Consider the following 21049-nt stretch of genomic DNA (forward strand, 5'->3'; position numbering starts at 1 on the left):
GGCTCAAATAGTATTGCCAGATTATACATTTTCAAGTTGATTCAGCCTTGGGGGAACAAAATATCACTATCACGGTAAGAATTGATACGCCAGCATCCATCCATTTTTCTTATATTATATAATGTATGTTTGTTGTCTCGTGATATTTTGTAATAGTATTCTACTATAAGGAAAAAAAAGAAGAAAAAATTCCAATACGTATTTCATTGAAAAATCCAAAACAATGTTTTCCTCCAGTCCTATGGTGGTCCTGTGGGTGGTGGTACGGCTGAATAAAAACTGAGTTTGAAAATGATATAGAACAAAAATAATGTAAAGTCACACACAACTGAAAAAAATACCTCCTTGGCAGAGGTGCCCAAGGTTCTGGTCATGTGTTAGTGTCTATCTCTGGAACTCAGATGGTGTAGTAGTAGTTCACTCTATTCTTTACACTTCAAATGGCTAGAGTGTGTGCAGTTGCTGGAGTTGGTTCTTTTTGTGGAAGCCTTTTTCACTTGACAGATGCTTAACGTGGCAAGATGGCGGTGGCAGTTGAATGAGAAGTCATGAGCAGCCAAGAGGCTTCTGCTCCTAGCAGTGAGAGTTCAGGCCAAAACATGGCAGAACAAAGTTAGAAGTAGCCCTACACGGCCAAACGCACATGATGAATCTCTCTTGACCCAAATAAGCAGCTCTGTCTGAACAAGACTCAGATCTTAATTAATCAGGAAAGAAGTGGAAACACTGTTTTAGACGTAAGGGCAGCCAGGGACTTTCCACAACCAAGTTGAACTCATTTGGGAGAAGATTTAGACCACCAAGTAGGTCAGGAGACACCAACTCATCCTCATGTATTGTTATCTACGTAGTTGTTCAGAATTGTCTAGTTCTAAAAACATTTTATTTGGTCAATTTTTTTATAGATGTTCGGACATCCTCCATTTCTACTCTTAACGTTTTATCAACGGTTTTGCTCATCAGATCAGCCAGTGTTTGGAATGTGAGAGAAAGCCGGAGTACCCGCAGAAAATCCATGCAAGCACAGGGGAAAACATGACAAGTCCACAGTTTAAAAAAAAATTCTAATCATCATCATACGAATAGAATTTTTCGATATCTGAATATGAATATATATATATATTAATATATCTATAAATTTAATAACTAATAATCCGTAATTATTCAAGAAATCATGGGTGTAATTCTTTTGCATTATATGAATTATAGGTGTTGGTCTCTTGTGCATTGTTAATACAAAGCTAAAGCTCACATTGAATGAATGCTGAACCTTGCTTGTTTGGAAGCGTTCTGCAGCTGTGCCAACGCTGATTTGGTTGAGGTGAATGAGCTCTGGAGCATGTAATCTGATGTTAATAGTCAAGTGTGTTATTTTCCATTTTTACGTGTCACTGGACGCAGAACATTCAGATGAAAGGTTTGCCTGAACTCAATTCATTTTGGTACATTTTCTGCCAGTTAGAGTGGGAAATGGGTTCATGCTTCTTGGAACGTGCGCACTGTCTCGTTCAACGTATACTCAGGACAGTTTTGTAGGATATCATACAAAAACGTTCTAGTATGACAGTATTTCAAAGCAGTTTGGGTTAGATCGTCTTTTTTTTTTTTTTTTTTTTTTTTAGATTAGATTACATTTAGATCACATGACTTTTTTCACGTAACTTCCTAGATACTTGTGACAGCCCATGTGATTTTTTTCTTTTTTCCAATAAAATACATACATGTACAGTATTTGTCTGTCTATCCAGTTATCTATCTAGCTATCTATCTAATAGGTACTTGCCTCAATTAGTCGCTGGGTGTGTAAGTAAATGCCTACTTTTTCCCCCTCAGGAAAAAGTAAGAGACAGTTTAGACCCTGTCGACAAAGAAACAAGTTTAAATGAATCCGAAAAGGTTTTAATCATCTGCCGTTGTGCTTACTTCCGTACAACACATAAACATCTTTCTTGAGATGATGACACGGTAGTCCCAGTTCTCTTGTGGACGGGTTTTAATGTCACAAACAACAATAATAACAAAAGAGGCTCACTGTGTTGGCTGTTCTTTACCTTGGCTGCGATCTTGGCTTTCGATCCGAAGCAGAAGTTCTTCCTCATGGTCAGTCAGCACAAATGTCTCTTTTCTTGACATTGTACAGACTCCTTTTTCTGTTTTTACTGCGGCAAGGTTACAGTGCCATTTCAGGCCTGGCACATAAAACTCCAGCATTTCAGTTAGGGGTGTCGTGTTCCGATCGTTGAGATAGAAAATCGGTCCAATGTCAGCAAAAAAAAACTAGGCTTTACACGATCAGGATATTTGGGGCCAATCAGCGAGTTTAAAAAAAACGATAACCGATCACCGATCCGATCACAAGATGGAGCAATGTGTCTATTTAAAGGACTTGTTCATTTGCTGTATATACTTGTGTACTGTTTTCTGCGATTCTTAAAAAATATCTTGTCAGGTCTTGTATTCTAATCAGTCAGGTCAAACCAACATGACAGAAGTAAAGGGTGCTAACTTACTGTTATTAAATTACTGTATTGTAATTAAATTTCTTCACACACACCGAAACTTTTGAGCATGATTCGACAGAACAGCGGTACAACTGTTAGTGCTAGCACTAGCTTGCTAGGCTACATTACGTTTTGTTGCCTGCTTGCAAGCTGTATCGTATTAAAAGTATGTGAACATATCTCAAGCAATCCTTAAAGACCTGTCCTGAGCACTGGTGACCACCAGCACACGTTTTCCCCCATTTTTTTCTTATAATACATTCGACGCGCTCGATTGTTGTTGTCGTGGCCGTGGTAACGCGTGTATCTGGTCGCGTTTGAGTTGACAAGATAAAGCCCAGTTATCGGAAAAGATGGGATGCGGTGGTATCAGAATACAAGATTTTATTGCAGTAGTCTGACATAGTGCAATGGTGAAAGACCACATTTGTCTTGTCGTCTGATCCGGGCATTACGTGTTATCTGTCCCACACCGCTGACATGTTTTTGTTTAATACATTTATTAGCTGTCAGATAGTTACAGTACTATGTCAAAAGACACGCGGCAGAGCTAAAAATAAACCCGGTTTTGGATTCAAATATACTGTACACGATGGCGACGCAGAGTAAATGTCTTTAGCGGAGACTATCAATGAGGTCGTTGATCGGATCGGCGAATACAGACTTTAAAGCTGATCAGCATAATATGCTAATTATTGACCAATACCGATCAGGCCGATCTGATTGGTGTAAAGCCTAAAAAAAAAAACGAGTATCGGCTCGGACTGGATCTAAAATCTCCCATTTTACAACTCTTATACAAGCAGCCCATTCCATACTCCTCTCCAGCACTTGTATCCCGCAGCACGCGGGCAGCATTCAGATTCCACGTGATTGCATCAGCAGGTTGCTAAGGTATTAACATTCAAGCAAGGAGTAAAAGTAGGGATGTCCCTATCCAACGTTCTCATTTCCGATCCGGTACCGATATTGCAGTCTTGAGTTTTGGCTGATACCGATATCGGTCCGATCCGATATCATCAATAATCATATATACTGTACTTATTTTATTTTATTTTACATACTTATTTATAGTACATACTTTGCTTATTTTGTAATGATCAAGTGATATTACTCAAACAGAGAACAATAAACAGCAACAGTAGGTATGAGAAAAACTGACCCATTTAAACTAACGTTAAAAATAAGAATGTATTACAGTTGAATAAAATAAATGCAAATTATATCAGTAAAGCTTGAAAAATAACCTCAATAACAACAATAATAACTATTATGAATTGCCACACAACCACTGCTGAACTTAAACATAAGCATGTTCTACATGTCCATAGATATAGTTATTAAAAATATCCGATCATAACTTCTTCTACTTTTTTTGTTACTGCAAGTGTGTGTCTCATTACGTGCACCTTACTGCCCCTCAGAGGTTAAGACATGCACAGAAGGAACAGCGAATAAAACTATACCCCAGACGCATTGCCACCATACGTGGAGAAACCAAATGCTGTTCCCACCATATACTGACATTAAAAAAAATAACTGAATTGAGCTTCAACTGTTATTGTGCACTTTAAAAGTATAATATGCATTTAATGTTTGAGATTATATTTTATGGTTTTCTCATTTATTTTTTATTTAATCTATTCAAATGTACAATATGCTTATCTTTAAGTTAAGAAGTGGTTATGTTGCAATTTAAATGTATATTTTTGGTTTTGGTTTTATTGAAGCTATTTTTCCAGATTTCCTAATATAATTTTCATTTATTTTATTCAATTGTAATATTTGCATTTTTTAAGTTACTTCATGTAACCTATTTGTTCATCATAAGTGGGTCAGTTTTTCTCTTACCTACTGTTGCTGATTATTGTTCTTTGAGTAATATCACTTCATCAAGCATTTTCCAACATTCCATACTACAAAATAAATAAAGTATGTATGATTATTGTCGGCGGCAGGCACATCTGCCTCGCAGCTCTGAGGTCCCGGGTTCGTTTCAGGCCTCGCCAGTGTGGAGTCTATATGTTCTCCCCGTGCCTGCATGAGTTTTCTCTGGGTACTCTGGTTTCCTCTCACATCCCAAAAACATGCATGGTAGGTTCATTGATGACTCTAAATTGCTCGTACTGTAAATGTTAGTGCAAGTGGTTTGTTATATGTGCCCTGCGATTGGCTGGTGACCAGTTTCGGGGTGTATGCCCCCTCTCGCCCAGAGTCAGCTGGAATAGGCTCCAGCATACCCATGACCCTAGTGAGGATAAACGATACGGGAAATGGATGGATGGATGCATGTATGGATGATTATTGCTGAAATCGGATTGGACCAATATCAGTACCGGCTAAAATTCAAGACTGCAATATCGGCATTTTATCGGAAGTGAAAATTTGGATCGGAAGATCCCTAGTTTCAGCGTCTGTGTGGACACAAATCTTTTTAAACAACTGCGTGTGTACAGGAAACCTTTTAAAAACATAAAGATAATATTTCCCCGTTTCCCTGTGGACAAGGCCTAAATTAGATTCCCCTTCCAAATAAATGGCTGGTTTACATATTCCACATGCGTTTAGTTCATTAGCTTTACTTTGTCAGCAGTAGTTTTCTTTGCTCTTTTTATTTTGCCGAAAATAATACAAGTTTGCAACTGTCTTCTCAATGATCTACCTTTTTAAGTGTATCTCTTCTATGTGTGTGTTTGTGTTCTCAATACAGAGTGGCAAAGGAGCCGAGAACTTTGACAAGTTCTTCACACGCACGCAGCCTCAGCTCACACCTCCCGACGAGCTGGTGATCGCCAACATCGACCAGGCCGAGTTCGCAGGCTTCTCCTTCATAAACCCACAGTTTGTACACCCATCGCTCAACAACAGCGAATGAGCGGGATGGCCAAACGCCTCACCCCCTCCATGCCCGAACGTGAAAGATCTCTACTCACTGCCATTCACTAAAAAAAAAAAGCAACAGCCTAACATATGACCACCACTTGACATTACAAAACTTGACGTATCATTGCTAATCACAAGCAGGATTGTAGGGCATGCTTATTTATTTTCTGTGGTATATTTTGCAGTCTTGATTACGTTTGATTTAGACTCTGCCGCCACAAGAAGTCATTTATTTTAGTTTAATCATGAGCATGTATTGTGTACAATGATGTCCTTTTTATTGAAAGTTTACTCCAAAACTGGACGCACTGAGACAAAATAGTGTTTATCAATGCCAGTATATGATGTAAGTAAAGGATTACATTAATTTGTGGCTATATATTATCGAAGCAAGACCATTTCAAAGGAGCGTAGAAAGCATGGGTTCATTCTGTAGAAGATGCATGTACTGTATGACTTATTTAAGAAGTATTCTCATCCACACATACGTCTAGTTGTTGGCTCATACTTTGTTTTTTCATGAAGATTTAAGAATAGCCTGACGGTACCTCCTGCCCGGGGGAACAAAGCTATCATAGCCAAATATGAAGGAGAGATGGTGCAAACATTGAAAAAGCGCCTTGTGATTCAATGTTCCTTTATCATGTTTACAGCTTTCTGCCTGTTTAATTTATTTGTCTGTAAGATTTTAGTATCATTTGATTGTCGCAATTGCCAGTGGTGGCAAAATTGAGGTCATATTTTAATACAAGATGCATCAGAGCCTGAAAAAGAGCCATTATGTTTTGCCACAACTAGCTCCAAATTACAAAACCCTACTAAACTTCAAATCACTTCATTTCTCTGCAGAACATACAATCGCTTAATAATTCTTTGTACACATTTATGAACCCTTATGACTCTTAACTCACCGGACGCAATTACATTTTGTTTATGCCTTTAAAAATAATTACTAAAAGTTTACACTGTGACTCCAACTGTCTCGAAAAATTACTCAGAAGTACAAATCCTGCTCACAGTAAACAAAAAAAAAATTTAAAATAATAATAATAACTTTATTATATATGATTTTAAATTATCATCCTTGTCATCAAAATATACAGAATTTAATAATATAATATACAGGATGGTTTCCTGGATACAGTAGTTACTGGATAATTAGGACGCAATGTTTCCGATGTTGTCCGTAAGAAAACAAATATTTATTAGATTTATTTCAAAGGTAGAATAGGGTATCTTTTTTTTGTTGTTTCTTGTTTTTGGTTTCAGAGCTATGAATGTTTGTATCACCCCTATCTTTTTTGTAATTAGAAATTAGAATTGATCTAAATCACTGTATAACTCATTTTGTAAATAATAATTATGGGCTATTTAAAAAGAGTCGAGCAAATTTTTATACTAGCATCTAAATCAGATTTTCTTACATTGTTAAGAGGATCCACAGATAAAGTGCAGTTCAACAGTGTAACATCTTCAAACGAAAGTGGACAAAACATTGCAATTTCCTCATTTAGAATGATTTAACACTTTTTATTTTCATTTGATGTGTTGGACGAGCATGCACGTGTTAGCGTCGCACAGCGTCGCACATGAACGTGAATCATTCAATGCTGCATGCCACCAAAATGTAGTACTCAATTAAACCATAAAGTGATTTTAGATTCCGGGCCCACAATTTAAGCAATTTCAAGTATTTATTTGTTTATTTTTACATAATTTGGGCTTCCAGCTGATAAAACCGACGAAATCAGGAATTCAAACAATGAGAATAGTGAGAAGAAATCAGCATTTAATTATCTGTTTTTGTAGAGAGAGAGAAAAAATTAGGGTCACATTAATAAAACATTAAAATATGGGACTTTCAAAACGATACGTTAATCTTCAACACTTGGTTGGTAATCCCTTTGCTTTAATCACTGCCTCGATGCGCCGTGCCATTGAGGCAATCAGCCTGTGGCATTGCCTGGGAGTTATGGAAGGCCAGATTTTAGTTCTTCTGTGTTTTTTGGGTCTGGTGCCCCTCATTTGCTTCGTGATAACACACCCATAGATTCTCAATAGGGTTTAAATCCGGCGAGTTGGCTGGCAAGTCGAGCACTGTGACGGCATGGGCATCAAACCAGGTTTTGGTGCTTCTGGCGATATGGGCAGGGGCCAGGTCCTGCTGGAAGATGAAATCTGCATCTCCATACAGATCCTCAGCAGAAGGAATCATGAAGTCCTCTAAAACATTCTGGTAGACTGTTGCGATGACCTTGGATTTAAGAAAGCAGAGTTTACCAACACCTGCACTGGACATTGCACCCCAAATCATGACGGACTGTGGAGATTTCACACTGGACCTCAAGCAGCTTGGCTTCTGTTCTTCACCCGTCTTCCTCCAAACCCTTGGACCTTGATTCCCGGATGAAAGGCACACGTTACCTTCATCGGAAAAGAGGACCTTGGACCGCTGGCCAACAGTACGGTCCTTCTTCTGGTTGGCCCAGTTGAGACGCTTCCTATGTTGGTTCAGTCTCAGAAGTGGCTTGGCCCCGGATGCGTCTGAATGTGGTGGTTTTTGAAGCTGTGACTCCCGCCTCATTCCACACTGATAATCCGCTCAAGCCCATGGTCATCTCTTTTGCTGGTGCATCTTCTCCTGCCACATTTTGTCCTTCCACGAGACTTTCCATCGATATCCTTGGACACAGCACTCAGTGAACAGCCAGCCTCCTTAGCTGTGAACCTTTGTGGCTTACCCATTCTATGGAGGGTCTCAGTTGTCAAGTCTACAGTCTTCCCCATATTGAATCCAACTGAGACAATTGAACCTAACTGAAGCAATTTAATGACACCTGGGGAAACCCGTGCAGGTGCTTCGAGTTTAGGAGGTAATTAGTGTGTGACACATTTATGGCTTGCAAAATCTGGGCTGATTTCTTCAGTCTTCTAATGTTTTGAATTCGTGATTTTGTGGGTTTTTTGAGCTGGAAGCCCAAATTATGTAAAAATAAACAAATAAATACTTCAAATTGTTTAGATTGTCGGCCCTGAATCTATAATCTATGGGAGTTTAACCTTTTGAATGGAATTATGGAAATGAATAAACCTTTCCATGATATTCCAATTTTTTGGAAAGGGTCTGTATATGTTTTGTTGTATGTTCGAGGCTGGGAAGCGCTGGGAGCACTCGAAATTCCGACTTTAATGGAAGTTGTACACACCCGGCACCGCGTCACGCCATCAACTCCCACTCCCTACACCATAATCACATGGGGATGGTTGCCTTTGTTCTTTAAATGTAGCAATTACTCACAATACAGTGTTATTTTATTTGTTAGTTTCAAACCAAGCACGCATTTGGCTTAGCTCTGGTGGGCTCTGTTAATCGTTTTGAAATGTTGAGTCGCTCGTCTCACAAGAAGAATATTGAGAATCTACACAGACAGAAATATTAAACGGCATTTGCTCCAACCTGAGGTGTAGGTAGATTAAAAAATAAAATCTAAATAAAAAAATTGTTTAAAATTATGCTGTGTGTGTGTATATATATATATATATATATATATATATATATATATATATGACTGGTCGTTGTCGTCCCCCACCACTGTTCTAAAATCCTATCTGCGTCCTTGCTCCCCCCAAAATCCCAAAAATCCAACAGTTTTAAAGACTTGCACCAGTTTCAATCAAATAGAAACTTCTCACGTTACTTCTTTATGTTTGGTATTTCTAATATATGTATACGATTTGATCAGGTTTTTTCTTTTTATTATTTTTTGGGGGGTGGAGGGGGGGGGGGGGTGGAGTGGGTGGTGAGTGTGACTTTTAGCACACAGCCCCAGTTCTTCACTTAGACCAGCACAATGTGTTGTTATGAGAATTTAGTAGCATTTCATGAATTAAAAGCACTGAAATAATAATTAATTTAAAAAAGTTCACTGACAATGAACCTGATCATAGTCAATTATATCATTTTTGTGGAAAGTATCAATAAAAAAAGGCATATTTATTAACATTTTGTTGTTGAATCGTTCCACCGATTTGTATTTCGTTAGGTAAATGTAACATGGTTTATGTTAGCTAACATGAATTTAATATTGTTCTTTTAACCAACAGAATACAATTGTGTGGAAACAGATGACCATAAGAATGTTTAGAGTAAAAACATAGATTTGTACAGTGTTTACTTTTATTTGTAATATCCTGAGTGCAAGGTCTGCCTCTTTGTGGAGCTTCACAAATATTCAGAGCTCGTGCGTGTTCTCAATTTGTCCAACTTGCTACTAAATGTTTATGACAACGCCAGCGACCCCCTTTTAGGTCACAAACTCGTGATTTTGTGGCTTTATTTTTTTTCTTTAAACAAATGCGCCGACTAGATCTGGTACTGTTAAACACTTAAACATTGTGATTCTTAGTGCTCCTTTAGCACTGCTTGTTATGTCACTATAAACCAGTGGGACCACTCGCTAATGTCTCATTAATGGGGTTCATAATCGCAAATGTTGTTTGTTATTTTGTCAGTTTTGCTTCTGTGGCCATTGTCAGTTATCTCTCCTGCTTCCTCAGGCAATGCAAGAATGTTTGAAAACAATATGTGACATATCTGATATACAGTGTATAGAAAATCATCTTGCATGTGCCAAACAAATGTGCTAGAGTTTACCTGACTAGCTTGTCACATTCACGCACCAGACAAACAACATAAAGTACACGGTGCTTCCATTTGCCTCCTGACTAGCCTCAAAGCCTCAGGCTGACTTTGGGCTGAACACATTTCAACACGTGAAACATATGATTGATTTGACATCCACGTGGAATATAAGTGAGGCAAAGTATACCTTGTGGAGCACAACAACTTGATGCTTTTTCTGAGTTGGCCCTATTCAGTAACAATCATTCAGTAGTCCAATAGTATAGCAGTCCATCCACAAGGATGGACTACTATTCAGTAGTCCATCCTTGTAGTTGAAGCCCATGCCTTGCTTCCCAATATGCTTTCTTCACAGAAAAAGTCCAACTCGTTGAAATGCCAGTCAGTGTGAACATGGAGCAAAGAATTCAAGCTCTCCCTGCATGTGTGCCTTTCCCAACTTCTTTCCTTTCCTGTGGTTATGTGCAACTTTCTTCAGTTTGAATTCTAACATCATCACATGGTGTTCCATGCCACGTGCGAGATGAGCGGCCATGTTGGCCACTAAATACTAAGCTTTTGAGTTGACCAATATAAAATTTGGTTTGCTGCTTCGGCATTTTTAATGAATATTTTGACATCTTATACTGAAAAGTAATAACCATTTTCCCAACTTTTACTGGACAATAAATAACATTGCAGATGTTGGTCCTCAGCTTTCCCATAACCTTTTCAATACTATTCTGGCTCATGAGAACAATATGGACGCAAAACTGAACAAATACTCAAAACTGAAGCAGCAAACTTGAGTCATTGTATAATTTGTGTGCTTCTCTTACATTAACCCGCATTCCATCACTGCAATGAAAACATATTTCTCTGCGTTGTCGTTTTATAACAAAGAAAACGTGATTTTGATCAGATCTGAAAATGGAACCACTAAATGTGGATATAAATGCTTTTTGTTGGACAGTGATGATATGCATGTGAATGGCTGGCAGGGGAATTAATAAACTAAGCTAGTGTAAAAATATGCAAGAACATGTTCAATAGCTCATTTTAGGGACATAGAAAAGGAAGCCGCTGATACGTGTGAAAAGAAAACCGAAAGTGGTAAGTGTGTTTTTTTTGTTTGTTTTTTTGCCTAGTTGAATCTTCTTTGAAGGATCCTTCTCGTTCTTCACATTCAACTCACCTCCCAACAACTTTCTGCCATCTTATGCTCCATCCTCATTGCCTGTGTCTCGTTAATCCATCACCCTATCGGCAGTTTCCACACATATAGCACCTGTTTAGGGGTCTTTTGATTTCCTCAATTTACACATGCATGCACCCACACACACAGCATGTAAATTGTCAACTTTTTCCTTTGTTGTTCTAAATCCCTGAACTAGATTTTAACAGCCATGGACATCTTGGTGTTTTGCATTGTTTACATTTGAGTCTTTTTTTCTGAATTTAATTATGGGCAGATACTAGTGAAGTCATCTTGATTGTAAAGTGTGAGTGAGTGATCTATTTTCTTTCTTACACGACTGCTCCTTTACTGTAGGTGCGTGATAAGGCTTTAGCTAAATCCTGTGGTCCTTTCAAGGAAATTAGTTAATGCGAGTTAAGAGAGGTGAAGGACGTGTCATCTTTTTGAATGGGGACAGGAATGCCTTTTTGCCGAACTCATTACACAATCTCGAACTGTCATTTTTCAAAAACATCTTCCAGTAAATGCCTATGTAGATAGTAAATGAAGGATTACTCTGTCTTGTGCAAATGTTTGGTCTTTTTCCTTGTCAGCCTGAAACCTTTAAAATGACAGAGCAACCTACCTTGTAACTCTGATTGTGTCATTTGTACCTAATGTATGATAATGCAAATAAAAGTAAGGAAACTGAAGTTCATACTTTGGCAGAGACGTTTTTATTTGATTTGTTTTCACACTGTCTGTACTTTAAAAATCGTCAGCGTCACTAAGACATTAAGAAAAGTAATGCGTGGGATATATTTGATGTTAGCTGGCTGTAATAATAATAATAATAATAATAACAACAATCTCTGAAATAACTGAACATCATATCATAATATAGTCACTCTCCCAAATGTAAGCATTTGTATATTATGTAAATATAAGTGTCTTTTGGTAATTGTGTGTTTATCTGTCTACTTCTTTGTTTACTGCAATGCTGCAAATTGGGAGATGCCTAACAATTTTCCTTGCTCCTGTGAGAGTGACAATAAAGCTCTATTCTATTCTAATCATCCACCCATCTATTTTGTGTCAACTGGAACCTAACCCATCTGACTATGAGTGAGAGGCGGGGTAAACACTGGACTGGCTGCCAGGGTACATAAAGACAAACAACTATTCATGTTCACATTCACATCTTTGGGTAATTCAGAGTCTTCAATGAACCTAACCTAATGCTTTTCTGACTGAACTCCCCCAAAAGGGCATTAAACAGCTGCAGCTCGGGTTCTGATCAGAACATATATCACTCCAATTCTTAAGTCTCTACACGGGCTCCCAGTCAGCTACAAAATAGACTTTAAAGTTCTGCTACTGGTCCATAAGTTACTAAATAGTGTACCTGTAGGCCCTGAATACGTGAAAGAAATGCTCATGGAATAGAATTCCAGTAGGGCTCTGCGATCTACAGACTTAGGCCAAATAGTGAAGCACAGAGTCCAAAGCAGACATGGTGAAGCAGCATTTAGCTGTCATGCTACACACAAATGGAATAAGTTGCTAACAGAAGGGACGTCAGCCCCAAATGTGAATGTTTTTCAATCCAGGTTAAAAACTATAACTAACTTTTTTTTCTCATGCGTAGGATGGAGCGTTTTAGAGTCTTTCGGTTTCTTGAATGAGCTCTCTTGCACTGTACAGTATGTTTTTTAAAATTATATGAGTAAGATGTCTTTACATTTTTTGTGCTTTGTTTTTAAATTTATTTTATGCTCTTTGCTTTTAAATGCTTTTAATCATGTAAAGCACATTGAGTTACCTTTTGTATGAAACGTGCTACACAAATAATATTGCCTTGCCTAAGGTATGTTTTTGGAATGTGGGAGGAAGCCGGAATACCGGGAGAAAACCCCAGCAAAAATGGGGACTGCATGCAAACGTCACACAGGAAGGCCTGAGCAAAGACTCGGACTCCCAAACCTCAGAACTGTGAGGCGGGTGCGCCAGCCACTATTCCGCTGGCTTACTAATCAATCATAATATTGTGTGTGAATCCTGACATATCCGGTATGTGAAAAATGCTGAAGACAGAAAAAGACCAGCATGCTGATGAATACATCACGGTATAGCATAGAAAACCCTAAATGCAGCCCCATGGGGGGCACAAGCCAGTGCAAATTGTAGGATGGTCCCAAGCCCAGATAAATGCAGAAGGCTGTGTCAGGAAAGACACCCGTCTTAAAGCTTTGCCCAAAAAATATGAACTTTCATCCAAATAATTCCATACCAAATCGGTCATGGCCCACGTTAACAACGTCCTTTTCAAATTCAGCTACTGTGGGTCAAAGATGAAGGAGAGTTGGAAAGCGGGTTGTTAGACAGAAAGAGAACAGGAACAGCCTAGAACTAAATGTGGGGACTTTGAATGTTGGGACTATGACAGGAAAATCTCGGGAGTTGGTTGACATGATGATCAGGAGAAAGGTTGATATCTGTATATTGTGTGTCCAGGAGAGCAGGGGGAAAGGCAGTAAGGCTAGAAGTTTAGGGGCTGGGTTTAAATTATTTTACCATGGTGTAGATGGGAAGAGAAATGGAGTCGTGTTATGTTTAATGCAATTAGTGCCTATGCCCCACAGGTAGGATGTGACCTAGAGGTGAAAGAAAAATTCTGGAAGGAAGGAGCTAGACGAAGTAGTTCAGAGCATCCCAGGCATAGAGAGAGTCATGATTGGTGCAGATTGTATTAGAAATGTGGATGATGGAAGTGATGGGTAAGTTTGTCATCCAGGAAAGGAACTTGGAGGGACAGATGGTGGTAGACTTTGCAATAAGGATGAAAATGGCTGGCGCGAACACTTTCTTCCAAAAGAGGCAGCAACACAGGTGACCTACAAGAGCGGAGGTAGAAGCACGCAGGCGGATTACATTTTGTGCAGATGATGTCATCTGAAGGTAGTGGTAGGCGACACGGGTGATGAGCGAGTCTGTTAGAAAGTTTGTGCAGTCTGTAACGTTAAGGCTAACCAGCGCTATGCTGGGCTCTAACAACACACATGGTCCTGTAGATTGTTAAATAGATTAGAGCGAAATACCCACTCATGCATTGTAGACTGTGATGCTTTCTATTGCGCTAGTACTGTGTAATGAGTTTAAGCACTCTTCCCCGGTTCGTTCTACCGATGACAAGTCGAGAAATAACTACCAGATTCCTGCAGTATTAATCTCTCGCCGCCCCCACAGCAAGTCCAAATGTAATATAGGTTCTGGACAACGCAATCTTATTAATATTACTACTATGAATACTCTGGGAGCAAATAGCACAGATCAGCCCACCTTTAATGAAAACTTTGTGATGTGATCTAAAACACCATTGCCATTATATCTTGCAGTTATCTACCGGCCTTACTCTGGCTTTTTAGATGACTTTTCAGAATTTACTACTGACTTGGTGATCCGCGCAGAAAATACATTAATCATGGGTGACTTTGATATTCATATGAATTTTCCGTCGGAACCTCGTTTCAGACAATTGATGCTTTTGGTATTGTGCAATTAATACATGAACCGACCTCATAATAATGGTCATAATTTAGATTTGGTTTTAACCCGGGCGTCATGAGCTGTGCCCTGCAGTGGCGCTTTGCGCTCCTCTCACCCTCTCTCTCTCTTCACAATAATCGGCACCACCTCAGCCGTGCACCTGTCATCAATCAGCCCTCATCATCACCTGCATTAAAGCCTGCCAGATCCCGGAAACTCTTGCCAGAGTATTGAAGCTTCTCCTGCGGTACGACGACTCCCCAGTTACCAAATAAGCTACGAAATTCCACGTCGTCTTTCTGACCTCAGTGTTTCTCCTTGGTCTCAGTTCCTCGCCAAGTGGATTTCTGTCACTACGCCACCTGGCCAGCCGTCTGCCCTCGTCACCGCCTGCTACACGTTCTATTCCTCAACAACCCGCCAGCACATCTCAAGGACCATCTCCATTCCCCGTTTTCAATAAACTTTTCATCACTACCTCTCAGCCTCTGCCTTCTCTTGGGTCCAGTCTTAATCCACGTGTGACACCGGGCCTCAAATGTAATGGTACTTCCCTATACAACTGCTATGTCCGACCTTTGCTTCATAAAATTTGAAGTCTTGGCCATTATTCTGAACACGACCAAAGCTATAGCAGCCGTAATATTAGTTCTTCAACTACTACTGCACTCGCTGAGCTATTACTCTTAGCAATTACCTCATTTTCTTCTTATCTGGGTCGTATTGATAATCTCACAAATGATTTTTATGTGGCTCTGTGTAATGCTCTTGCACCATTAAGATCTGAAACACGTCCAAAGAAATTTACTCCTTGGTTCACAGATGAAACCAAAGAATTAAAACAAGTACAGTATGTCGGACGCTTGAGCGCAAATGGCGTGCGACTAAACTTGAGGTCATCCGTTAAGCATGGGGGGATAGTTTACTGAAATACAAACAAGCTTTCGTTTCAGCTAAAACTAATTATTTATCCAAAACAATTTGTCTTAATAAAAATAACCGCAAATACTTGATACAGAAGCAATGCTAACCCAAAAGCAGCCTACTTCCTACAACTCCTCCTTTTCATCTGATGATTTCATGCAATTTCTTTACTAAAAAATGTTTATCTCTTTAGGAATGAGATTAAGGCCACCGTGCCTCAAGCCCGGTTAAATTCTTCGATCACTGAGACAAAGATGGGCACCATTGCTGGTACCCATTTAACTTTACTCTCTCATTTTGAGGAAGTATACCTTGACAGACTCAGACAACTTGTTACTGCGGCAAAACAGACAACATGCCTGCTCGACCCTCTTCCTGTGAAACTTGTTAAAGAGCTGTTTTTATTTTTAGGACCTTCAATCTTAAATGTTATAAATGTATCACTCTGCTCCAGTGCTGCAGCTTTCAAGACAGCTGTTATTCAACCCTTACTCAAAAGACCCAACCTCGACACTAAGAGTCTTTGCAATTATAGGCCGGTGTCAAATCTCCCATTTATTTCAAAAATTCTTGAAAGAAACAGTAGTACAACAGCTTAATGATCACATGGCCTCCAGCAATCTATCTGAACTTCTACAGTCTGGATTCATGGCAGACCACTCTACTGAAACATCCATCCATCCATTTTCTGAGCCGCTTCTCCTCACTAGGGTCGCGGGCGTGCTGGAGCCTATCCCAGCTATCATCGGGCAGGAGGCGGGGTACGCCCTGAACTGGTTGCCAGCCAATCGCAGGGCACATACAAACAAACAACCATCCGCACTCACATTCACACCTACGGGCAATTTAGAGTCTCCAATTAATGCATGTTTTTGGGATGTGGGAGGAAACCGGAGTGCCCGGGGAGAACATGCAAACTCCACACAGGCGGGGCCGGGGATTGAACCCAGGTTCTCAGAACTGTGAGGCTGACGCTCTAACCAGTCGTCCACCGTGCCGCTCTACTGAAACAACCCTGCCAAAAGTGACATTTACCAGCTATGGATAGCGGCACCTCATCAATACTGTTATTACTCAACCTCAGCGCTGCCTTTGATACTGTTGATCACAATATACTACTAGATCACCTCGAAACGTGAATTGGTATTACAGGCCCAGCACTTTCTTGGTTTAGATTTTATCTCTCGGATAGGGCGCACCCATGGTAATGTGACCTCTTGAGTATTATAATGTCACCTGCGGGGATCCGTACTCGGCGCACTTTTGTTCAGTATTTATATGCTGCCACTTGGCGATATCCTATGCAAATAGAAGATTACTTTTTACTGTTATGCCGACGATACATGCCATTAAAACTAAGTAGCCCACACGATTGCTTTAATCTGGAGAGTTGTGTCTCGCTGAGATTCAAGAGTGGATGCCCTGTAACGTTTTTGCTCCTTAACCTTGAGAAAACTGAGCTGTTGATTACTGGCTCTGCTAAACATAGCCACTTGTTTAAGGACACCACAATGAGTTTTGACAAAAGCACCATTTCCCAAAGTGAGTCAGAAAAAAATATTGGTGTTATATTTGATTCAGCTCTCTCCTTTCAAAAACACATTAACAATATTACCAAAACTGCGGTTTTTTTTTTTTTCCCATCTTCGCAATGTCGCTAAGCTACGGCCCATCTTATCCGCTAGTGACGCAGAGATCATAGTCCACGCATTTGTTACGTCTCACCTCGACTACTGCAACGTGGTGCTTTCTGGTCTTCCCGTGTCTAGTATTAAAAGCCTGCAGTTAGTACAAATCGCTGCAGTAAGACTTTTGAAAGGGACGAGAAAGTTTGACCATATTACCCCCATTCTGGCCAACTTGCATTGGCTTTCGGTCTACTTGAGATGCCATTTTAAGGTCCTGTTACTTACGCCTCTAATATTACACTGGTTAAGCACACTCGTATCTCACTGACTTAGTTGTACCGTGTGTTACATCCCGAAACTTATGCTCGCAAAACGCTGGTGTTTTGGTGACCCTGAGAGCCAGAAAGAAGTCCGCAGGCTCTCGAGCATTTTCTATTCGGGCTCCAGTACTCCGGAATGTCCGACCTGCAGATATTAGAGCTGCGACCTCATTAGAAATGTTTAAATCCCGCTTTAAAGACTTATTTCTACTCTTTGACATTTAGTTAAAGTACATGTAGGCCTGTTTTACTGCCGCTTGTCCTGTCTCCACCCCCTTCGTCTCCTGCTCGGAGAGAAGGCTAGGTGACATTGACCGAATCTGAGGCTTTTGCTGTTTGGGTTCCGCATCGACCAACTGAGACAAGATCTGAGGTGGACCACTTCCCCCTGAGTCATTGCCATGGAGGATTCTGCTCTGACCGACCGGGCCAGGTCCTTAGGCAGAACCACCAAAGGCCTCTACAGTGCTGCGCCTTTTGGCTTTAAATGGACTCTTATGCCATCTTAATGAACATTGTACAGCATCTTGCCATCCTATCGAACATTGTACAGAACCAGACTATGTGATAAAGGGTTGCCCACTTGACATCCATTGCAGACTGGCCATCCTGTCACGATCTGTGCCCTGAAGTTCCCTTTTTGGAGCTTGGCTGGCGCTTTGTGCCTCGCCTCTCTCTCTCCAGCAATCAGCACCACCTCGGCCGCGCACCTGTTATCAATCTACACTCATCACTGCCTGCGCACCTGTTCCCAATCAGCACTCATCACTGCCTGCATATAAGCCTGCCAGATCCAGGAATTTAGCGCCAGAGTATTAACGCTTGTTCGTGGTACACAGGCCTTCTCTCATGACTCCTTCTCGTGCATTCAAATTGATTCCTTGGCTACCCGCAATTGTATTAATCCTCTTGTGTCCTCCTCCGTCCCCAGTGCTCCTTCCGTGTCTCCCGCTTCGCTGCTCACTCCAGCCACACCGTCAAACTCTTCCACCTGCCCACTTCACTCGAATCATTAATTTCGATAGCTATTAGACTGGACAATCGCTTACGGGAAAGAGCACACGCGAGAGAGAGGTGAGAGCTCACAGGTTAGCACCCTCCGCGGGCACAGCGCAGCTAGCTATTCTGCCACATCTTGAACCCCCGGCCGCCTCCTTATCACCCCCCACTGCAAGCCAATGCAACTCGGCAAAACCAGATTAGAACCTCAGGAATGTTAGATTAGGGGATGTCGTCAATCATTGGCTCCTATGGGCCTGTGAAACCCTTTGAGATTCTTTTGTGATTAACGGCTATCTAAATAAACTTGGCCGGACTCGAGAGTGTGGCTAGAAAGCATAGGATGGTGGTGTGTAAAATGACTCTGGTGGTGATGAGGAAGATTACAAAGACAAAGGCAGAGCAAAGAACCATGTGGTGGAAGCTGAGAAAAGAAGAGGGTTTTGTAGCTTGGTGAGACAGGCTCTAAGTGGGTAGGAGGAGCTTCCAGAAGACTGGACCACTACTGCCAAGGTGATCAGAGAGACAGGCAGGAGAGTACTTGGTGCATCTTCTCAGTTTGAAAGAGGAAAATGAGACTTGATGGTGGAACCTTCAAGTGCAGGAAAGCATATAAGGAAAGAGGTTAGCTAAGAAGGAGGGCGACACTGAGAGGACGGAAGAGAGAAGACTAGAATACATGGACCTGCGACGGTAGATGTAGCAAAGTGCCAAACGATGACGTATGCCAGTTTGGTCAGTAAAGGTGCGAAAGATCTATACAGGTTGGCCAGACGGGAAGATAGTGATGGAAATGTGTTGACTGGTGCCAGTAGTGTTCTGGAATAATGGAAAAAATACTTTGAGGAGTTAATGAATGATCAAAATGAGAGAGAAGGAAGAGTAGATGAGGCAAGTGTGGTGGACCAAGAAGTTGCAGTGATAAGTAAGGTAGAAGTTAGAAAGGGACTAAAGAGGATGAAAAATGGAAAGGCAGTTGTTCATGATGACATACCTGTGGAGGTATTGAAGCGTCTCGGAGCGGTGACTGTGGATTTTTGACCAGGTTGAGGTCCCGAGAGGATGAACCCTAGAGGATGAGAAGAGGAAAGGTGCACAGTTGTGGGAACTATGAATAAAGTTGATGAGCCGCACAGCAAAGTTATAGGAAAGAGTAGTGAAGGCTAAACTCAGGACAGAAGTGAGTATTTGTGAGCAACAGTATAGGTTCATGTCTAGGAAGAGGACCACAGATGCATTATTTGCCCAGAGGGTGTGGATGGAGAAGTACAGACAACGTCAGAAGGAGCTACATTGTGTCTTTGTAGACCGAGAGAAAGCCTATGACAGAGTACAGACAGAGAGGAACTGTGGTACTGCATGCGGTAGTCTGGAGTGGCAGAGAAGTAATACAGGACATGTATGAGGGCAGCAGAACAGCAGTGAGGCGTGCTGTATGTGTGACAGAAGAGTTTAGGTGGAGGTGGGACTGCATCACGGATCAGCCATGAGCACCTTCCTGTTTGCAGTGGTGATGGATAGGCTGACAGATGAGGTCTGAGACTGTAATCCCTGTGGACCGTGATGTTTGCAGATGACATTGGAAAGGAGAGTAATGAAGGGTGATCTGCAGTGAAAGCAGGGAGCAGGTGGAGGAACAGTTAAAAAAAGGGGAGGCATGCACTAGAAAGGAGTGTAATGAAGATTAGCCAAAGACAGACAGACTATATGTGCATGAATGAGAGAGGTGGAGGGGGGAAAGCGAGGGTACAGGGTGAAGCCATAATGAGGGTGGAGGACTTTAAATAATTATGGTCAACAGTCCAGAGCAATGGTGAGTGTGGTCAGGAAGTGAAGAAACAAGTCCAAGCAGGTTGGAAGAGGTGGAGGAAGGTGTCAGGTGTGTTTTGTGAAAGACAGGACAAGTGATAATTGCCAGCCAATCGCAGGGCACATATAAACAAACACTCACATTCACACCTTATTTTGTTTGTATTATTATTGTTATTATTATTCCACCACATACGCTAAAATTGATCGCAAAAAGGAGGAATGTGATTGTGTGCATGTTCGTTACTGTGTTTGCTTGCCATCATCAACATTACAGGTGAGTAAACAAAATGACAATGACATTTTACGTCAAGGTTAGCCTGTGCCGTTAAGAATGTTTGGTAATGCAACACATTGACCTTGCAACAGATTATTTCAGTTTCCGTTGGTGTTAAAAACAGCTGTCAGTGTGATGCAGTACAGTTCTGAACCACTGTAAACTACAACCACAATGATAAACACATTTATCCATTTGCAAAATGGAAATGTGTTAAATAATTTTAGATGATTTTTACAGATGATTTGGTGACAATGGTTCAGGGTTTAACTTTGAACAAATAGATACGTGACTATGGCTGCCGAGGGTATGCTGAATACGTTCATATTTCACGTTGATTTCTGCGTGTGGGAATCCAGACGGC

The 21049-nt window shown here is 40.8% G+C and overlaps 1 protein-coding gene across 1 annotated transcript in view; it reads left to right on the forward strand.

Moving 5' to 3' along the window:
- prkcaa (protein kinase C, alpha, a) overlaps positions 1–11900 on the forward strand; it is a 162817-nt gene extending 150917 nt beyond the window's left edge. The window contains exon 17 of the mRNA XM_061680640.1: positions 5212–11900. Coding sequence (XP_061536624.1) covers positions 5212–5376 — 165 coding nt within the window. The 3' untranslated portion in view covers positions 5377–11900. The remainder of the gene's footprint in view (positions 1–5211) is intronic.
- The last annotated feature ends 9149 nt before the right edge of the window (positions 11901–21049 follow it).

Source organism: Phycodurus eques, chromosome 6 (assembly GCF_024500275.1).
Source record: "Phycodurus eques isolate BA_2022a chromosome 6, UOR_Pequ_1.1, whole genome shotgun sequence".
Lineage (NCBI taxonomy): Eukaryota > Metazoa > Chordata > Actinopteri > Syngnathiformes > Syngnathidae > Phycodurus > Phycodurus eques.